The sequence below is a fragment of the Psammomys obesus genome, unplaced genomic scaffold, assembly GCF_907164565.1.
Source record: "Psammomys obesus unplaced genomic scaffold, mPsaObe1.curated_primary_1811, whole genome shotgun sequence".
Taxonomy (NCBI): Eukaryota; Metazoa; Chordata; class Mammalia; order Rodentia; family Muridae; genus Psammomys; species Psammomys obesus.
The window spans coordinates 22,469,028-22,489,009 of record NW_026596034.1 but is presented as its reverse complement, the minus strand read 5'-3'; the positions used below and the strand labels follow the sequence as shown (position 1 = coordinate 22,489,009).

The 19,982-nt window shown below is 36.5% G+C and overlaps 1 protein-coding gene across 2 annotated transcripts in view; it reads right to left on the bottom strand.

The window, feature by feature from the left end:
- Nfatc3 (nuclear factor of activated T cells 3) overlaps positions 1–19,982 on the bottom strand; it is a 72,585-nt gene that overhangs the window by 28,079 nt on the left and 24,524 nt on the right. For both annotated transcript variants that reach the window (XM_055621141.1, XM_055621142.1), the window contains exons 4-7: positions 7,490–7,689; positions 4,171–4,343; positions 2,496–2,636; positions 293–348 (exon numbers count right to left, since the gene is read on the bottom strand). In XM_055621141.1, the coding sequence (XP_055477116.1) occupies positions 293–348; positions 2,496–2,636; positions 4,171–4,343; positions 7,490–7,689 (570 nt within the window). The remainder of the gene's footprint in view (positions 1–292; positions 349–2,495; positions 2,637–4,170; positions 4,344–7,489; positions 7,690–19,982) is intronic.

Here is a 19,982-nt window from a genome sequence, read left to right as displayed (position 1 = left end):
TACGTCTGGCCTTAAATACTACTTCTTCTATAAATTTTTTTCTTTAAGAATTTTCTTTTAATTTTATGTGTTTAGTGTTTGCCTGCATATATGTATATGTACCATGTATGTGCCTGGTGTCTCAGGAGATCAGATATGAAGATCTGGAACTGCAGTTTACAGATGGTTGTTAACCACCATGTGAGTACTAGGAACTGAACCCAGGCTCTCTGCAAGAGAGCCTAACCACTGTGCCATTTCTCCAGAACCTCTTAAATACTTATTTCTTAAATAATTAAGGTGAATTTCTTACCCCTTGACATTTTTCTCTGATTATTTTCCCTTCAGCCTCCCAATGAGGTCTTCCATCTATTGAAAAAAAAAAAATTACAGTTAAAAGCAATTCAAGATTGAAAACAGAAAATCTAATCTATTTAGTATCACATATTATTGGCAGAGAGAACGTTTTTCTCAACTTCCAATTAGCAAAAAGAAAGAAACTGTAGCAATGAAAAATAATGGAAGAATAACATCAGGCTGCCTAGGTTAACAGTTAGCCAGCAAGAAACTATTCTCTCTCTTCTCCCTAAAACATTAGAAAACAAGCCAGGGGCAGTGGTACATGCCTGTGATCCCAACACTCAGAGAGGCAGAAGTAGGCGGATCTCTGAGTTTTGAGGTCAGCCTGATCTACAAAGCAAGTCCAGAACAGCCAAGGCTACACAGAAAAAAAAAAAAAAATTAGAAAATAATTGAAGAGACAACTGATGTTGATCCCTGGTCTCTACAAACATGCACAAAACAAACACATATACCTTCAAAACATATACACACATACAAACATAAAAAAGAAAAATAAAACTAAATAAATAAATAAAACTAAAGAAAACCAAGAGACCCAATGTGGGAGCAGATGACTGCTATGCCAGCAGTTGAGAGGTGAGGGTAGAAGGATCAGGAGTTTAAGGACTGAATTTAAGGTCAAGTCATTGGTGGTGGTGACACAAGCCTTAATTCTAGCACTTAAGAGGCAGAAGTAAGGTGATCTCCGAGTTTGAGGCCAGCTTGTTCCAGAGCAGCCATGGCTACACAGAGAAACCCTGTTTTGGAAACAACAAACAAAAGTATTTCAACTATGCCTTAAAGTTTCATCCCTTTAAAGTATGCAAATTACTTAGGATATTCAGAGAGTTGCACAACCAACTACTAATTCCAGACCATTTTTTATCATCCCTACTTACTTCCACTGACATCAATCAACTGTCAAACACTTAACTTCCTACCGCTGTGAATTGTTTATTCTATGTGTTTCATGTCTTCTTTTAATATCTTCAATACTTATTCATGTTGCAACACATTAGTAGTACTTCCTTTTTTATGGCTAAATAATAGTCTACTAATGTATGAGGATTTTAATTGTCAACCTGACACAATCTGGAATCACTTGGGAAGAGTCTCAATGAGGGACTTTCTAGATCAGGTTGGCCTGCAGGCATGACTATGAGGTATTATCTTGAAATGTTGGTGTGACTAGCTGCTTCAAGCTCCTGCCTTTACTTCCCACAAGAAGTCATAACCTGGAATTATAAACCAAAAATTCCTTTGTCACCTGAATGTCTGGGTATTTTATCAAAGCAACAGAGATGAAATTAGAGCAGTGTGAATATAGCACATTGTTTTTCTCTGCTCTTCAGTTGGTAAGGATTTAGTTCTTTCCATTTTGGAGCTACTATCAACAATGCTCCCATAAACATTTGTAACTCAGCTTTTGTGTGGACATATGTTTCCAGGTTTCCTGAGTGTGTATCAAGGAGTAAATGTAGTGAAAATTTTTGTTTCTTCAAAAAACACACACGTATTATGGGAATATATTTTTGTGTTAATCCCAGGTATAGGGATATGAGGCTGCTTCGAAACAGCTGACTATGATTAGTCTCGTGCTCTAGCAGAGGTGTGATTCTGCCAGCTGCAGATGTTTCTGCGACTGTGTGCTTGTGGAATTCTGGGGACTTTTCAGAGGGTATATAAATGCTAGAGCCCCCCATAGGTGGGTTGCTGGTTGGTAGTTTGATGCAGTTTGTTAATTAGTCATGTGCAATGAAGAAACAAGAAGAAATCAGATATTCTGATGGCAAAGAGCAACCCTGCCCCAAGGAGCTCAATGACCCTAATCAGCAAGAGGTACTCTAATGATAACGTAACTTTTCTCTCCTATCTAGCATTAGGGAATTAAAAGGGTAGGAGAAAAAAAACAAAAAACAAAAACAAAAAACCACAAAGTAGCAAATACTACAAGAAGAAATACTCAATGAATCATTTTTAATATGCCATTAAAGAGAATTTAACATTTATATGTACATTTAATAACTGTAAGTTTCCAATAAAACCCAGGGCTTAGATGATGACTATAGCTTTAGGAAAACTATTTGGTGATTAACATGCCTGAAATATCTACATAATTTATTTCCTTCTTTTATCACATACACTGAAGTAAATTTATATTTTATATTATTTACCTTGTCCTTTTTCAAGGAAAATTATTTTAGATTCTGGAAGAAAATTAGATCCTGTCACAATCATTTCCTGGCCTCCATTGACAGAGCAACTGTTGATACTGTACTTCTCAATATGAGGGAGCTCTTGAGCAGATCGCTGAGCTGTTTTTAAGAGTTAAGAAAAATAAAATACTATTTTAAAATATTTCACACATACAAGATAAGCTCAAACTATCAAATAAACATTGGGATTAATTCATTTAGGCTTTTAAAAAAATCAAGACAACAGTAATAATTCTTATTAAAAGAGATAAGATGTTTAGAAACAAGTTACATTAAATTGGTATGAAATTATTTTAGACTACAACTGCCAAAAAAACAAAAACAAAAAAAAAACCCTGATAAATAAAGAGAAAATGTTTTTAACTAATGTACTGGCTCCCATATTACCTAATATTTTATTTTTAATTTAACTCTTGAGCATACATCATCTACAGAACTTAAAATTTACAAATCTAATTACAAAAATCAAGTCCAAAAATATGTAATTATACTATGAGCAATTAAGAGAAGACAAGCATATAAAGAACTACTACAGAACAAGCAATCCTTTTTTCAAGGATCATCATCATTAGGATTCCATGGCAGACAATCTTTTAAAATAACTAAAGTATAACAAAACACATTTTACTGTTTAACTTCTAAAATCAGCTGTGCTTTCTAAAATGACTACATTTTTCTACCTTCTATGTTTGAGGAACATAATCTGATTTTCTTTTTTTCTTTTTTTGGTTTTTCAAGAGAGCGTTTCTCTGTATTGCCCTGGCTTTCCTGGAACTCACTTTGCAGACCATGCTGGCCTTAAACTCAGAGATCCACCTGCCTCTGCCTCCCAAGTGCAGAAGCAAGTGGGTGTCTGTGAATTCAAGGCCAGCTTATCTACAAAGAGAATTCTAGGCCAGGCAGCATTATGCTGTGAGACCTTGTCTCCAACCAACCAAGCAATCAAAACCCTTAATTCTTATTTAGCTGAGGGATAAGCTTGCAAAAGAGAATTCTATTATATGAAGGCTACATTTGAGTAAAACAAAGATAAATAAAGTGACAACTAAAAGCATCAAGATCATAGCTTACGACAGGACTGTCAGATGCTTCATTTATAGCTAGAAAAGGTGGCACACACCTATACTCGATCCCAACACATAGGCTTAAGGCAGGAGATAAAAGAAATGTACATTGGAGACAAGGAGAGAGGGAGGCAGAAGAGGAAAAGATTTTCTCTATAGTCACACAGCTACCTAGAATCAAACTACAGTCAGAAGATATTTTGTAACCTAAAATTAGCACTCTTCTCACCTTGTTAGCTTATTTTTATGTCCAAAAAGCTAACCAGCACCTCAGACTCAATATCTCAGTCTGGGGGCTAGAGGGATGGCTCAGTGGTTAAGAGCACTGACCTTTCTTCCAGAGGACCTGGGTTCAACTCCCAGCACCCACATGGCAATTTACAACTGTCTGTAACTCCAAGATCTATCACCCTTACACAGACATACATACAGGTGAAAAAAAAAAGCACATAAAAGTAAAAATAAATTATTTTTAAAAATCTCAGTCTGTATTTTAATAACTATCCCATTTTAATCAAAACACACAAAACTTACATCAAAATCTTAAAACATATTGCAAGCTCACTTACAGCACTCAACAGGAATAGATGCTATCTGTAGAGAAAGGACTTTTCCGCTGGGCTGTGGGATGTGCACACGAAATACAAGTCGTACTCTAGTATTCTTTCTGCCAATATCAGTTTCTCCTTTTCGAAGTTCTATATCTGAATTGCGGAGTTTCAAAATACCTGCACAGTCAATACTAGAAAAAAAAAAAATACATTTTAAATTCCATTATTCAGAAACTGGTTCTAAACAACTCAATGGCATAGATACTCACTGCCAATTTGCAGGTGATGTATACCTGTAATCCTAGCACTTGAGAGGTAGAGAGGAAGGAGGATCAGGAGTTCTAAGTCAGCCTCAGCTACATAGCAAGTTCAAGACCAAAATGGGCTATAAGAGACTCAAAACCAAACAACAAAAAAATTTCCAAAAAGAACTCTGTACCCCAAATTAGATCAATAACAAATATTTGAGGTAGGTGTGATAGCACATTCCAATAATCTCAATACTTGGAAGACAGAGGCATGAGGACTGCCTTAATTCAAAGGCTACCTAGGCCTACAAACAAAAATAAGGGGCTGTAAAGACGGCTCAGTGCTTATGAGGATAGTACTGTTCATGCAGAGGACACAAGTTTGGTTCCTAGTACCTGAACCAGGCAGTTCACAATGGTTTGTAATGCTAGTTCCAGGGGATCTGACACTGTCTTCTGATTTCCTCGGGCACTACATGTACATGGTACACATACATACACTCAGCACACACATATACACATAGAAGAAAATATACACATATAAAAAATAAAAGTAAATAGATTCATTTGAGCAAAACATTCATGCACATAGAAGATAAATCTTAAAAAGAATTTTTTAAATAAATAAAATAAAGAAACTGGGCTGGAGAGATGTCTGAGCAGTTAAGAGTACTGACTGCTCTTCCAAAGCACCCATGTTCAATCCCCAACAAACACCTGGCAGCTCACAACCATCTATAACTCTAGCTACAGGGATCTGAGCGCCATTTTTTGTGTCCTTTGGCAACAGGCACGCACACGATGCATGGATACACATACAGGCAAAACATCCATGCTCATAATAAAAATAAATCTCAAAAAATGTTTTAAAGTTAAGTTATTTAAAAGATTAAAGAATCAAAAATATATGTATGATTCTGATTTAAAAAACAAAAATTTATGTATGATCTTTAAAACTAAGAAATGCAAAACACAAAAACAAAACATATAAACCTCCAAAACCACTCATATTTAGCAATGAAAATACACACTAAATTTTATTTGAAATGACCTCGTATTGTTTTTTGAGATAGGGTGTTGGTATAATGTTCTTGTGGAATATACACAATTTATCCTTATTCATTCAAATGCTTATTTCTCTATTCGACTATCTGGTTTCCATCTGGACATTGCATTGTGATGTTTATTCTAGGCATCACTTGTGTCAAGTTTGTCTAAACATGACACCATTTGTTCTTTGTATTTTCAATAAAACAACCAGCCAATGCTGAGCAATGAAGAGAATAGGTTGGGACATCCTGGTTTGGAGAGGAGGAGGATGAAGTGAGTGGGTAGAGTCGGAGATGAGAGATTAGGAGGAGAGGGCTTAGAATCACCAGGAGAGATGAACTGGACCTAAGATATGACTAAAAGCAAGTATAATGTGGGAAATCTGAAGGGGAGGAAATTATGCTGGCTTGGAGGTTTAGGATGGAGAAACTATTGCCCAACATTGTGCTCTAGGTTAATTAAATAAATCCTAGGCTCTGTGTGGTGATTTGGGTATACAGCTGGTTTAAGAACAACCAGTTTAACTAAAAGATAAATCAATAATAAATATTAATAATCAACAACAATACAGTCTCACTTTGTGGCCCAAATGACCTCAAACTCAGAAGTTGTCCTGACTTAGACTTCTAAGTGCTAGGATTACAGATATAATACTAACAAATTAACCTTTATTTTTAATCAGGGTGTAACACTGACAAATTAACATTCACCCTATTTTTAAGACAGGACGAAGTTACAAGTAGGGAAGAAAAAAAAAGCACTGGCATCATATATGTAAACTATCTTGTTCTGTACTTTTGTTGTTGTTGTTTGTTCCCTAGGTCATGTGTTTGTTTTTGAGGCAGGATCTCACTATGTAGCCTTGGCTGGCCTGGAACTGAAAATGTTAGCCTCAAAGAAATCCATCTGCCTCTGCCTCTGGAGTGCTGAGACTATTTTAAAGGCATGAGCCACCATGACTGGCCACTGTTCCCAGTTTTGAGATAGGGTCTTATATAGCTCAAGCTGTCTTCTAACTCACCACATGGTTGAGGATTACCCTGAACTCCTGTTGTTCCTGCCTCTATCTCCCAAGCTCTGGGATTACAGGCAAAAGCCACCAGCTTTCTTTCTGGAAATATGAAACCTACTGCTCTCCTAAACAAAATTGTCAGAATTACTTATGTTAATCAGTTAACTTTAAACAATGAGTATTTTATACTTAACTAAAACCAAAATCAAACAAACCATGTATTTTTCTGAGAATTGTTTCAAAAAAAAAAAAAAAAAAACAAAACTGATTTTTTTCTTTAATTTACATTTTTCAAAAGTAATTATTTTTTTAAATAATTAATTTAATTTTTTATTTTATGTGCATTAGTGTGAAGGTGTCAGATCCCTTGGAATCAGCATTACTGACAGTTGTGAGCTGCCATATGGGGGCTCGGAATTGAACCTGGGTCCTTTGGAAGGGCATACGGCGCCAAAGTTTTATTCTTATTGTATGTGTGAATGTGTTCATGCACACGAGTGTAAGTACCTGTGATGGCTATGGGCATCAGATTACTGGGAGCTGGAATTATAAGCAGTTGCTGGCTCCCTGATGTGGGGGCCGAGAACTAAACTCTAGTACTCACTCTAGTTCTCCAGAAGAATATGGGATTTTTTAAAATCTTTTTTTTAAAAAGATTTATTTATTTATTTTATGTATATGAGTGCTCTATCCGCATATATATATGGACACCAAAAGAGGACATCAGACCACATTAAAGATGGTTGTGAGCTGTCATGTGGTTGCTGGGAATTGAACATAGGACCTCTGGAGGAGCAGACAGTGCCCTTAACCACTGAGCAAGCTCTCCAGCCTTGAGCTAGCTCATTTTAAGAAAGGTTTTAAGATACCTGACTGAAGGCAGAGGTAGGTGGACCTGTGAGTTCAGGCCAACCTGGTCTACAAAGCTCCAGCACAGCCAGAGATACACAATGAGACCCTGTCTCAAAAAAAAAAAAAAAAAAAAAAAAAAAGGGGAAAGAAAAAGAATCCCAAACCCTAAAGATACCTGGCTGACATATTATTTTCAGGTAGAAGTGGAATTTCCAGAACTTTTGTGCTGGCAATTATTATCTCTTGACTTGCAGTTGCAACTGTCTTTCCAGTAATTCGATGCACCTGGTAAAATGCATGAGGTCGTAAATACCGATCATCAGCTGTTCCAATAAACATCTGCAGATTTATTGGCTTTTCACTATAGCCCAGGAGCTAAATGAGAAGAGGAAATACAAAAAAGTACACTTTTATTATCCATGCATTTAAAAATAAGCTTACAAGTCTACTATATTTGCATCACATACTATTGTATATAAAAGTATTATTACAAAAAAAAAAACAATAAAAAGTAACCCATGAGAGTTTGACCACGTTCCAGTGACATATTAACAACACAAAACGGACTTCTTTTTTCTTTCTTTTTTTTGGGGGGGAAAGGAGGAATGAGGCCAAAAGTGAGGGTGATCAGACATGGGAGGACTGGGAAGCAAGCATGATCAGGGTGCATGACGTGATCAATAAATATACTGTCAGTAAAAAAAAAAGTAACCCATAAAAAGCCCTCCATTTTTTTTCTTTTTAAAAATATTTTTCTTCTAAGTACATGAGGGTTTTGCTTGCATGTATGCCTGTGTACCACTTGTGTGCCTGGTGCCTTCAGAGAACAAGATGGCACTGTATTCCCTAGGACTAGAGTTACAGATAGCTGTTAGCCACCTCGTGCATGCTGGGAATCAAACCTAGATCCTCAGAAAGAGCAGTTTGCACTCTCTTAATTGCCAAGTCATCACTCTGGTTCCCATTTGTTTGTTTGCTGTTTTCTAAGACAGGGTTTCAATGTATAAACAAGCCCTGGCCCTTGACCCCTGTTCTGCCCTTGCTTTGTAGACCAGGTTGGCCTTGAACTCACAGAGCTCCAACTGCTTTCCATTCCTGAGTGCTGGGATTAAAGGTGTGTGCCACCATGCCCACTAAGCTCCCATGCTTTTAAAGTAGAGAGATTTAAACACTGAAACACATTACAAAGGAATGTGAAGGTGGGGAAAATTGCAAGGACAGACAAACACCTGAATCATCAAAAATTTTGAAAAGCCAAGCTAGGACTCAGCAGACTAAGGCTGGTGGATCATGAGTCTAAAGGCCCATTTGGTGGTCTACATAAATTCAAGACCAGCCTGTATTCACTGAGAGACCCTGTCTCAAATTTTTTGCTCTGAAGCCTCCAAATGCCAGCATCATAGTACATGCCTTTAATCCCAGCACTCAAGAACCAGAGGCAAGCAGATCTGTCTTAAAACCAAGATATATGGCACCTAAGTAACAACACCCATGGTGGTCTTCTAGCCTCCAAACAAATGTGCACACACAAACATACACAGAGACAAAAGACTACATGTATTCATGTAACTAAAAACAAGGATACATGGGAGCTGGAGAAATGGCTCAGAGACTAAGAACACTGGCTGCTCTTCTAAAGATCCTGAGTTCAATTCCCAGTAACCACATGGTGGCTCATAACTATCTATAATGAGATCAGGTGCCCTCTTCTCGCCTGTAGGCATACATGCAGACAAAACACTGTACACATAATAAATAAATAAATCTTAAAAGAAAAAAAAAAAAAAACAAGGATACATTTTTCTGATACAGGAAAACATAGCCATAGTTTGTACAGATTAAGCATACATTCTACCACTGAGCTTTAGTCCCCAACCCCTGCAAAAGCATTTTTAAAATCAATCTGCATAAGTGTTTTTCCCTTTGATATTATTGAGACATATTACATTATTTCCATATGCATTTCTAGACTAAATCTCATTTGACATGCAATCTTTTTAATGTTCTTTCAGATTCTAAGTGTATTTACATCTATTATCAAAAGATACTTTCATCCTTTTTTATTTTATTATTATTATTATTATTATTATTATTATTAATTACAATTTATTCACTTAGTATCCCAGCTGTAGCCCCTCCCTTGTCTTTCTTCTTATACCTTTGTCCCATCAGTATGTTTTATTTATAAATTTACTTTTCAGAACAGGGTTTTTGCTAGGTAGGGCAGGATGGCCTTGAACTTGTAATCTTCTTAGTCTACCACTCCAATGGCTGAGCTGTTACATTTGGCTATTAACTGCTTAAAAAAAAAAAAAAAAAAAGGTAAATGAGATAGTTCAGCGGGTAAAAGCACTTGCTGCTAAGCCTGACATCCTGAGTTCAATACCCATAACCATACAGTAGGAGAGAACTAACTTCCAAAAGTTGTTCTCTGACCTCCACATGTGTATATCTAAACATCTAAACACACACACAAACACACACAGACACTAAATGTAATGACTTTTAAAAATCATTTAAAAATTCATAGTCTCCTATGTAATTTCTTTCCCCAAATGAGAACTTTCTAATGGCTTCCCTCTATATTCAGAATTAATTCAAATCCTTATGATGGTTTACATAAAAGGCCTATGAGATTTGTTCTTATGTTGTCCTATATCCCTTCCTACAGTCACTTTAGATATGCTGGTTTACTACTTGAACCATTACCCATTCCTAACCTCAGGACTTTATTATTATTATTACTATTTCAAAATTTATTTAATTTTAATTTTTTTAGTCTGTCCTGGAACTCACACTAGAGGCCAGGCTGGCCTCAAACTCACAGAGATCTGCCTGCCTCTGCCTCCTGAGTGCTGGGATTACAGCAGTGTCCATCATGCCTGACTATAACCTCAGGACTATTCAGCATTTTATCCCTCTGGGGTTTTTCTTCTTTTTGATCTTCGTATCACCCTCCTTCAGTTCATTTAGCTTTATACCCAAAGGTCAGTACTCTCAGAGAAGCCTACCTTCTTATTTCCATATCTCATACTGCTTTATTATTTTTCATTAATACTATTTTAAATTTTATTATCTACTCCCCTGGGAACCATACAAGCTCCAAAGACCAGAAACTGTCTTATTCATCATTATAACTTTCTTTTACTGAGAATCTATTATGGAAGCAGTTATTGTTTACTGAAATGTTATTACTTCAACCAGCATTCCATAAATATATTGTACATGACATTAAAGAACAAGGGGCTGCAGGTGGCTCAGTAGTTAAGAGTATTTATTGCTCTTGAAGGTTCAATTCCCAGCACACATATTAGTGTGTAACTCCAGTTCCAGGGAATCCGATGGTCTCCTCTAACCTCTGTGGGCACTTCATATATATGCACACACATATACTCAGGTACACACACACATAGATAAATAAGCAAATATTTTTTTAAAAGGGAAAAATGATGTGTTAAATGTTGTATTGAAGGAAGGTACCAACTATGTTTTCAAATGCTGATTTCAGTACCTTGAGATCTGGTTACTGCCCTGCCTTGGGTATTGTATAATGTTGAACTATCTCCAGTAACCATGTGATGATAAGAAATGTTCCCCAATTATTCCTGATTGTCTGAATAAATGCCTACACACCGGGGCAGGGTAGAGTAGGGTAGGTGTGGTCAAAGTTAGAGGGCTTGGAGGGAAGGAGGATCTTGGGAAGGAAAGGTACTAAAAGAAGGAAGAAAAGCCACAGTGAAATAGCATGGAGAGGAGCACATGGCCCGATAGGCATGGATTGAGGAAAGCAGCCCAGATGAAGAATATTAGCAAGTATTTTGAGATTATGGATGGAAGGTAGCCCTGACAGAAAATATTAGACAGACAATAAGGGCCTGGCAGGTAATGGTGCTTAGGAGGTAGTATCAGCCATGCCCCAAGTGAAATAAGGCTATTCTAAATTCTATCAGGTATCTCTGTTGGTATCAATATCTTTTATTGACTGTAATAACGGGTTAGATAATACTGCCGTAATAATTATAGGGCTAATAATAAATATTATTAGACCATACTTTTAAATTATCCACCACAATTTTGTTTTAGTTTTTCAAAACAGAATTTCTCTGCATAGCCCTAGCTGCTTTGGAACTCACTTTATAGATCAGGCTGGCCTCAAACTCAGAGATCTGCCTGTCTCAGCCTCCCAACTGCTGGAATTAATGGTGTGCACCACCACGTCTGGCTAAGAAGTTTTAAATTTTAAGGAATTAAATAAAGTTTGTGAAAGGTATAAATTTATTCTTTAAAATATAAAATATAGCAAGCTCATGAAAAAAAATCACTTAAGGCTTAATAAAAAAAAAAAGGGCAAGAGAATGAACAGAATCATAGAAACCAGCTAAAAATCTAAAAATACTAAAATTAAGGTTCTAAAATTTTAAATTACAATGAAAGCAGGAAAATAAGAGAAACTATGAGAAGAAAGTAATAAATAAAATAAATTTTATCTAGGAAATCCTAAAAAGATATTGTAATTGACTACATGTAGCATAATAAACAAGTCAGAAATTCTAAGTTTCAGTATCCCCAAAAGATGTCATCACTAGCAAATAAAGCCTGAATCTGCTTTAGTAAGTAGAAGAGTGTGATATGACAGATGTGAGAAAAAAATAATTCCTAATGATATTCTTTCTAAAACTTAAGGAGAGGGAATCCAGTGCTTTGTGGTGGTGGTGGTAAGCTAACTTTTCAAAGACCCTGTCATGCTGTTGCTTCTGTCTGTCTATGGCACTAGTAACTTTTCTAATAAACTCCTTATACCCCAAAAAGAGAGCTTGAGTGCACTCAAGGGGCTGCAACCAAGGAAGTTTCAAATGTGAATCACAGATTCCTACACACTGTTGAGTCCAATCTCCACCAGACTTTCTAGATTGCTAATGTGTCTCCAGCTTAGCAATCAAGCTGTAGATGTCTGTTTCCTTCTGTGGTGTGTGGTGGAGTTTTAACAGAATTTAAACAGAAATCATGTAAATCTGTATCTATATAGTTACCATATAACACATCTAAGAAATACAGCTTCAATAAGAGGAAAAATAAATCAGTAACTGTAAGGTACCCACTATTTACCAGGAAGCCTGAGAGCAAGATGTCACTGGATTCCAGCATCTTGCCTATCATGGAAATAATAATTACCTAACCCTGGATAACAAGGAACTCTACATTTATAAACTCATGATCTGGTCAGTAATTTAGGCTGGAATCAGCTGAGGTCTCTCTGCTAAGTGTACTTTTGATGGTTGACAAGGTAGATCAGCTTCAGAACATGAATTGACTGTCAACAGGAGTATCATGATGTTCTCATCCCATATTGTCATGTTCTCAGAGAGATGCAGAAAAGCCAGACCAAGCCTTCTGTTATGCCCCAACTCCCAAGTCCACATTCAACTTGAATATCAACTCAGGTTTGAACATACAATGCCCCAAGAACAACAGACTTGTAACTCTCGAACCATCACAAACCTACAGAAGGTAGGTTTGAAGACCATCCTCATACTGGCACTCCTGTCAGTTGAAACCCACAGCTACATTCTCAAAAGATACTGAACCCATTTCCAGTTTCCACGGTAAATAGCTTCCTCCATGTTTTTCCCCACAGTAAGGTGTCAAAAGTTAGTAAACTGAGACTACAGCAGCATCTCTAGGCCCTCCTAAGCAGACACCAGGACATTCCAACAAATCCTAAAATGGCAAGCAGATGATTTTGGTTATGTTATTCTTCAACAGCTAAAACACCTGTCCAGTCCTGGGTTTTGTTTGTTTTGTTTTAAAATAGGGTCTTGGAGCCACGGGTGGTAGCACAAGCCTTTAATCCCAGCAGAGGCAGGCAGATCTCTGAGTTTGAGGCCAGCCTGGTCTACAAATCCGAGTCCAGGACAGTCAGGGCTGTTACAGAGAAATCCTGTCTTGAAAAACAAACAAAACAACAGGGTCTTGGGTAGTGCAGACTCATCAAACTCATTATGGAGTACCAATTGGCTTTGAACTCCTGGACTCTTCCTGGCTCTGCCTCTTGATGCTAGGTTTATAGGTATGCATCACCATGACAAACTTTCATACAGTCTTGTAGCATAAGCTGATTTGAAACCCAGTAAGTTTCTCAGTCTGGCTTGGAATTTGTGGTCTGTCTGCATCTCCAAACTGAGTGCTAGGATTATGGGCAAGTACCACCATATATGGCTAAGACAGTTTTTTTTTTTTTTTTTCTTCCCAAAACAGGGTTTCTCTGGCTGTTCTGGAACTTGCTCTGTAGACCAGGCTAGCCTCAAACTTACAGAAATACTCCTGTCTCTGCCTCCCGAGTACTGGAATTGAAGGCATTCATCACTATCAACCAGCTAAGACAGAGGTTCTTAACCTTCCTAATGCTGCCACCCTTTAATATAGTTCCTCATGTTGTAGTAAACCCCAACCACAAAATTATTTTTGTTGCTACTTCGTAACTGCAATTTTGCTGTTATGAATTATAATGCAATATCTGTGTTTTCCAATGTTGTTTTGGGGGTCAAAACCCACATGTAAAGAACCTCTGGGCTAAGAGATACACTCATTTAGCTCAACCACAGCATTATTGCATAATAAATATAGGGTTTGGTATTTAATTTGATAACAAGATAATATATAGTATACATAGTGTGCTTTGAAAAATTCTGTTTGCCATGTAAGCAGTGATTATTTTTTTAAGTCCCAATATAGTAATTATAGCTACATCAATATGAGCTAAACTGTCTTGAGGAGCAGTGTCAAACAACGAGTGTCACATATGCTTTGTATCTTAACTTGGGCCTGACTTGACAGTGAGAGAATGAGGAAGATAGGCACACACTGAGACACAAAGAAACCCACATCCCCCAAGCTCAGCATGTTTATATTTAATGTCGAGTTGAACAGAGAGGGGGAAATATTGCATACAGCTGGACAAAAAGTTGGGGTTATTACATACAGATGAACAAGGAGGCAGGATTTATGTTATACAGCTGGGTCATGGAGAATGGTTTAGGAATCTCAATACAACAGTCTGTACAGGGATGCAGTCTTCAGGCCATAAATATCCAGAAAAGATAGACATACTCTGCATAGATTGTCAACATCCATTCATGGACCAGAAATGGACTGCCATTTCTCTACGAGTTCTTGACATGGCCTGTGCCTAATGTCAAGAGCACTCACAGGCGCGCTCTCTCTCTCTCTTTCTGTGTGTCTGTGTGTATGGGTGTGGTGTCAGGACTTAACTTACTTGGCTTCCTTGGGTCCTTACAATAATCATATTTCTGTACAACTAAATTTGAATTTAACATGTTCCAAATAGTGTTCTCTTGCTATTTTTCCCCCATTCATGTAAAATTTTGAAACCATTCCTAGCTCACAAACTGTACAAAGAAATATATAGGGGTTGTCCAGGCTCACAAAGGCTATTGTTTGCTGACCCAGGTCCAGATCAGTAGTACTTTTTGTGTTGTGGTTTTGGAACAAGGTCTCACTATGTAGCCTTGGCTTGCCCAGAACACCATACACCAGGATGGGAAATCTACCTGCTTCTGCCTCCTGTGTGCTGGGATTAAAGGCTTTGTGCCACCATGTCCAGTTCCAGAATAGTATTTAACATTGACAGTATCACCCTCTAGGAAAAGGATGGGGTTAGAAAGGCATTTTGAATTTTAGTTGTCAACAAGAGAAATGGTTTTGTAGTGGAGTGGTCATGTTCACCTAACATGAGAAGTGGGATACACAATTATTGAGAAGGGGCCAGAGACAGAAATTCCCACCAATGCATTCAATAGTCACAGTTTTTCAAAGTAACTAACTAGCCTATGTTACACACAGTATTTCAGAATGCCCCATTAGACACTCAAGTATCAGAAAAGATTATTAAATCTAAGAGCCAAATCCTTGGTACATAAAAACAGAAAACATCTTAAAATTAACATTTATAAGTTTTTCATAATTTATATTACCATGCCAACAGTTCATCATTTCAGAAAATCATGTCATTGCAAATAATGCCATTCATGGAACTTAGGTTAATGAGTAACACACATGCCTTAGTACCTAAAATACTCACACTGAATTGTAGGTATTAAATGACTAACTACTTAACTGTCTTCTATACGTCATTAGCAAGTCTTTTCACTTGGAACATTATTTTCATATTATGTTAAATTATTTTTATAATTTAATTTCTATACTTCCTCTTAATACTGCAACATTGGCATTTATTAATATTGTATGTAAATTCACTTATATTATTGTTGAATTTCCATTTTATTGTTGTTTTAAAGGACAGGCTTAGGTCTGACAGAGTTGAGAGCTACTAGTCTACAAAATCTGCACCTAAAAAGGCATAAAGACCTAGGGATACAACCAAGGACTTATGGAACCATTTTACAAAAGGCAAGATTCCTGAATGTAATTTATATTCCAGAAACAACTTAATCCAAGAAGGATAAGCAATAATTCAAACTACCCTTTTCAAAGGACACAGATATTAAGTAGAAAACACAAAGCATAAAACAAATGGCTAGTAAATAAACGGGAAATCAAAATTTACAAAAGATACCAATTTTTAAAAAAAAACTTTTATGTGCATGAGTGTTTTGACTACATATATGACTGCATAGCATTTTTGTGCAATACCCTTCAACACCAAAAGAGGGTACTAGGTCCCTAGAACCGGAGTTAAAGATGGTTGTGAGCTGCCATGTTGGCTTTGGAAACCAAATCTGAGTCCTCAGAAGAAACAACCAGTGCTCTTAACCATGAGCAATCTCTCCAGTCCCAAAACATATTACTTTTAACCTACTAAACTGGCAAAGAACAGGAAAGTAATAATAACCAACAGTTAACTGTTTTCCCGTTTTATGGAATTAAACTATATATGTGTGTGTGTGTGTATATATATAATTTAATGTTTTATACAGAGTTTAATGTATAACTATATATGTATAATATACATATGAACTATATATAGATATAATTAATTCTAGATGACTATTTGTGTTCCTCAAGAGGAATTTTTTTCAAGACAGGTTTTTTCTGTATAGCCCTAGTTGTCTTCGAATTCACTCTGAAAACCAGGCTGGCCTCTAACTCAATAAATCTACTTGCCTCTGCCTCAAGTGCTGGGATTAAAGGCATGTGTCACCACCGCCTGGCCAGTAAGTGTTCTTAATGGCTGAGCCATCCCTACACAGCTACAAGAGGTAAACATTTTAAATTCTTTTAAGCTGTTTATTCCAGGATTTACTTTTATATATTGAAAGATCAGGTTTATACTGCTATTTCATATTTTTTTTCAGAACTAGAGTCAGTGTCTTTTAAAAGATTTGATCATCTATTTAGGAAGATATAAACTGATATGGGGACTTACAACCTGCCTGTACCCCAGTCCTAGGAAAACCCAATGCCCTCTTCTGGTTTCCAGTGACACTGCACACACATAATGCACAGATATACATGTAGCCATAATACCATACAAACAACATAATAAATTAATTTTAAAAAGAGTTTGGTTACTTTTTTAAATTTAATTTTATTTTATTAATTACACTTTATTCACTTTGTATCCCCCCCATAAGCTCCTCCCTCGTCCCCTCCCAGTCCCACCCTCCCTTTCCTTTCTTCACGAATACCCCTCCCCAAATCCACTGATAGGGGAGGTCCTCCTTTCCTTCCTTCTGACCTTAGTCTATCAGATCACATCAGGAGTGGCTGCATTGTCATATTCCGTGGCTTGGTAAGTCTACTCCCCACTCAGGGGGGAGTTTGGTTACTTTTTTTTTAAGTTTTTTCAAAGATTTATTATTATTTTTTTTATATGTATGAGTGCTCTATCTGCATGTATACCTGCATGCCAGAAGAAGGCATCAGATACCAGTACAGACGGTTGTGAGCCACCATGTGGTTGCTGGGAATTGAACTCAGGACTTGCAGAAGAGCAGACAGTGCTCTTAACTGCTGAGCCATCTCTCCAGCCCCGAGTTTGGTTACTTTAAATAACATATGCACATCGTCAATCCTTATTCTCCTAGCAAATTTGTACTTAAAAAATTATTTAAGACAGGCAGTGATGGTGCATGCCTTTAATCCCAGCACTTGGGAGGCAGAAGCAAGTGGATCTCTGTGAGTTCAAGGTCAGCCTAGTCTACAGACTGAGTTACAGGACAACCAGGGCTGTTACACAGAGAAACCCTATCACAAAAAAAACAACCAAAAAACAAACAAACAAACAAAAAAACACCAAACAACGAAAAAGATTTTAAACCAGCACTCTGTGTTTACACTGTAACTGCATGTATGTTATAAATAAGCCATATTTTAAATACATATATATAACCTATTTTCATTTTCTGAAGCAGGGTCTTACCAAGCAGCTCAAACTGACCTTGAACTTGTGGTAATCTTCCTTACTAAGCTACTCAAATGCTAATAGTTGCAGGTGTGAACTATTATGCCTAGCTTTATTGGTATATTTTAATTATATTGTTATAAAACTTTGTTTGAGCTAGAGTTTATATCTTTTATGTTTAGAGCCACAATGCCTAGTTTTATGTTGTAGATCTTACTTACATTTTTATTAAACTTTCTGTTTGACCTAGAGTTAATATATGCCTTTGATTCTAAGATTAGGTTTAGCCACTTATAACAGAAAAATCCAAAGTAACTGTAACGTAAACATTTTAAAATAATAAAGTTTATTTTTCAGATTCTGTAGGGTCAGTTAGTGTGCCTAAGATAAATCCTGCAGACTGTCATCTAACAGAGCATAAACCTACTTTAAGGGTTCCTGGAAGTTAAAAAAAGGGCATCCTAAGTTTTACTGCTTAGTCTGCAAACTTTCAGTATATCTCCCATTCAATTAGCATTTTCAGGAGATCTACCAGTGTTGCCCTCAGAACCTCTAATTCATGTCTTAATAAAGATATCTCATCTACTAAAATTATTAGCACTGTTGCATGACAAGATAGAAGTTACCACTTGGTCTGTAACAATAACAACACACACACACATAATATCTAAGAAGCCTAACTCATTATTCTAGACTTTTATCCAACTCTGTTTTCACCTTCATCTCACATCCCCTTTCCAGAGATGTCAGTGCCTCTATTTTTGACATTACCTTGGACTCTTTTTGTTTGCTTTTTTTGTTTGTTTGGTTTGAAACCCCTTGAGACAGGGTTTCTCTGTGTAGCCTTGGCTGTCCTAGAGTCACTTTGTAGACCAAGCTGGCCTTGAACTCATGGGGATCCGCCTGCCTCTGCCTCCAAGTGCTGGGATTACAGGCATTTACCACCTCACCCAGCTTACTTTAAACTGTTACAAAAACGAGTTGTATTTCTTTCACCCCATCAGCAGGTTCAAGTTGCAGCTGTCTTACATTCAATTAGGATAAAGCAATGTGCAATTTACTATACTCAAGCAAAATTTATAGCTTTCTGTCAATAATTTAATACTTACATAATAATGAAATCCACCAATATTTTCATTTTAAATTGCTTTAAATTGTTTGGTTAACAATTTAAAGCAATTTAAATTGTTTCATTAAAAGCTTAATGAAATTGAAAATTTAATTGAAAGAACACTAGTTAATAAAACATAAAATGTTTGATATGAATACAGTAAAATAAAAAGGCCTCAATAAAGAAACTGGAAAAACACACACATGTACAGATGTACATGTGCAAAAATTAAATGACTTTCTTCCAATTCTATAGTAGTAAGTGAGTTAAATGCTAATGCCATCACACATAAACTACACCTCTTCTATACTTACACAGAGACAAAAATGTCAAGGTAGAGAATGGTTATATAGTCTGCTTTAACTGAGTGCATAAAACTCCTGTGGAGTGAAATGTCATTTTTATTTTCTAGTCTACAGATGAAGAATATAAAACTCAAAAAAGGAACTTTCTGGAACTCAAGGCTAATAAATGCCTCCTTCTGCTGTATCTATTGCTCTTTCACGTTCAACTTGTATGCAATCAATAGTTCATCCAGTGAAGGAGGACACAACAGCTTCAGCACTTGCCTCTAGGTTCTTGAAGAGAACAGCATCTACCTTGCTTTCACCAGTCTACACATGTTTAATACATTAAAAACTCTACATCATTGTTGAATAAATAAATTTTAGAATGAGACACATTTCATAGAACAAAATAACTCAAGGTTAGTAAATATTTAAATAATAAGCACTATGTACCTGACCAAATGAAGCAGTTAAATCTAAAATTGAAAATAAAAATTTTAAATGTTACTATTATATATGAATGTTATTACTAAGGATCATATGACAAGTGGATAAGCACCATATACCAAAGAATCCTTAGTCGTGTTAGATGACTCATATTCATACTGGCTTGGCTAAGATGTAAGCCACCTGTCCCTTTCACTTTGATAAAATAAACTACTGCTGTGGAAGGTAATCATGCATATAAGATTTCAAAGGGGATATATATAAGTATCTTTCTGCCAACATCTGCTTTCAGTGCATATAATACAGCGTAAGAAAAACAGGGACTGCTTCTGTGCATCTCAGGGATTTTAAAGAATAAACTAATTATACTATCGCCTTATCCAATCCAGAATGAACAATTATGCTACAGGCTATCAATAAATTACTACTGTTAACATTACCC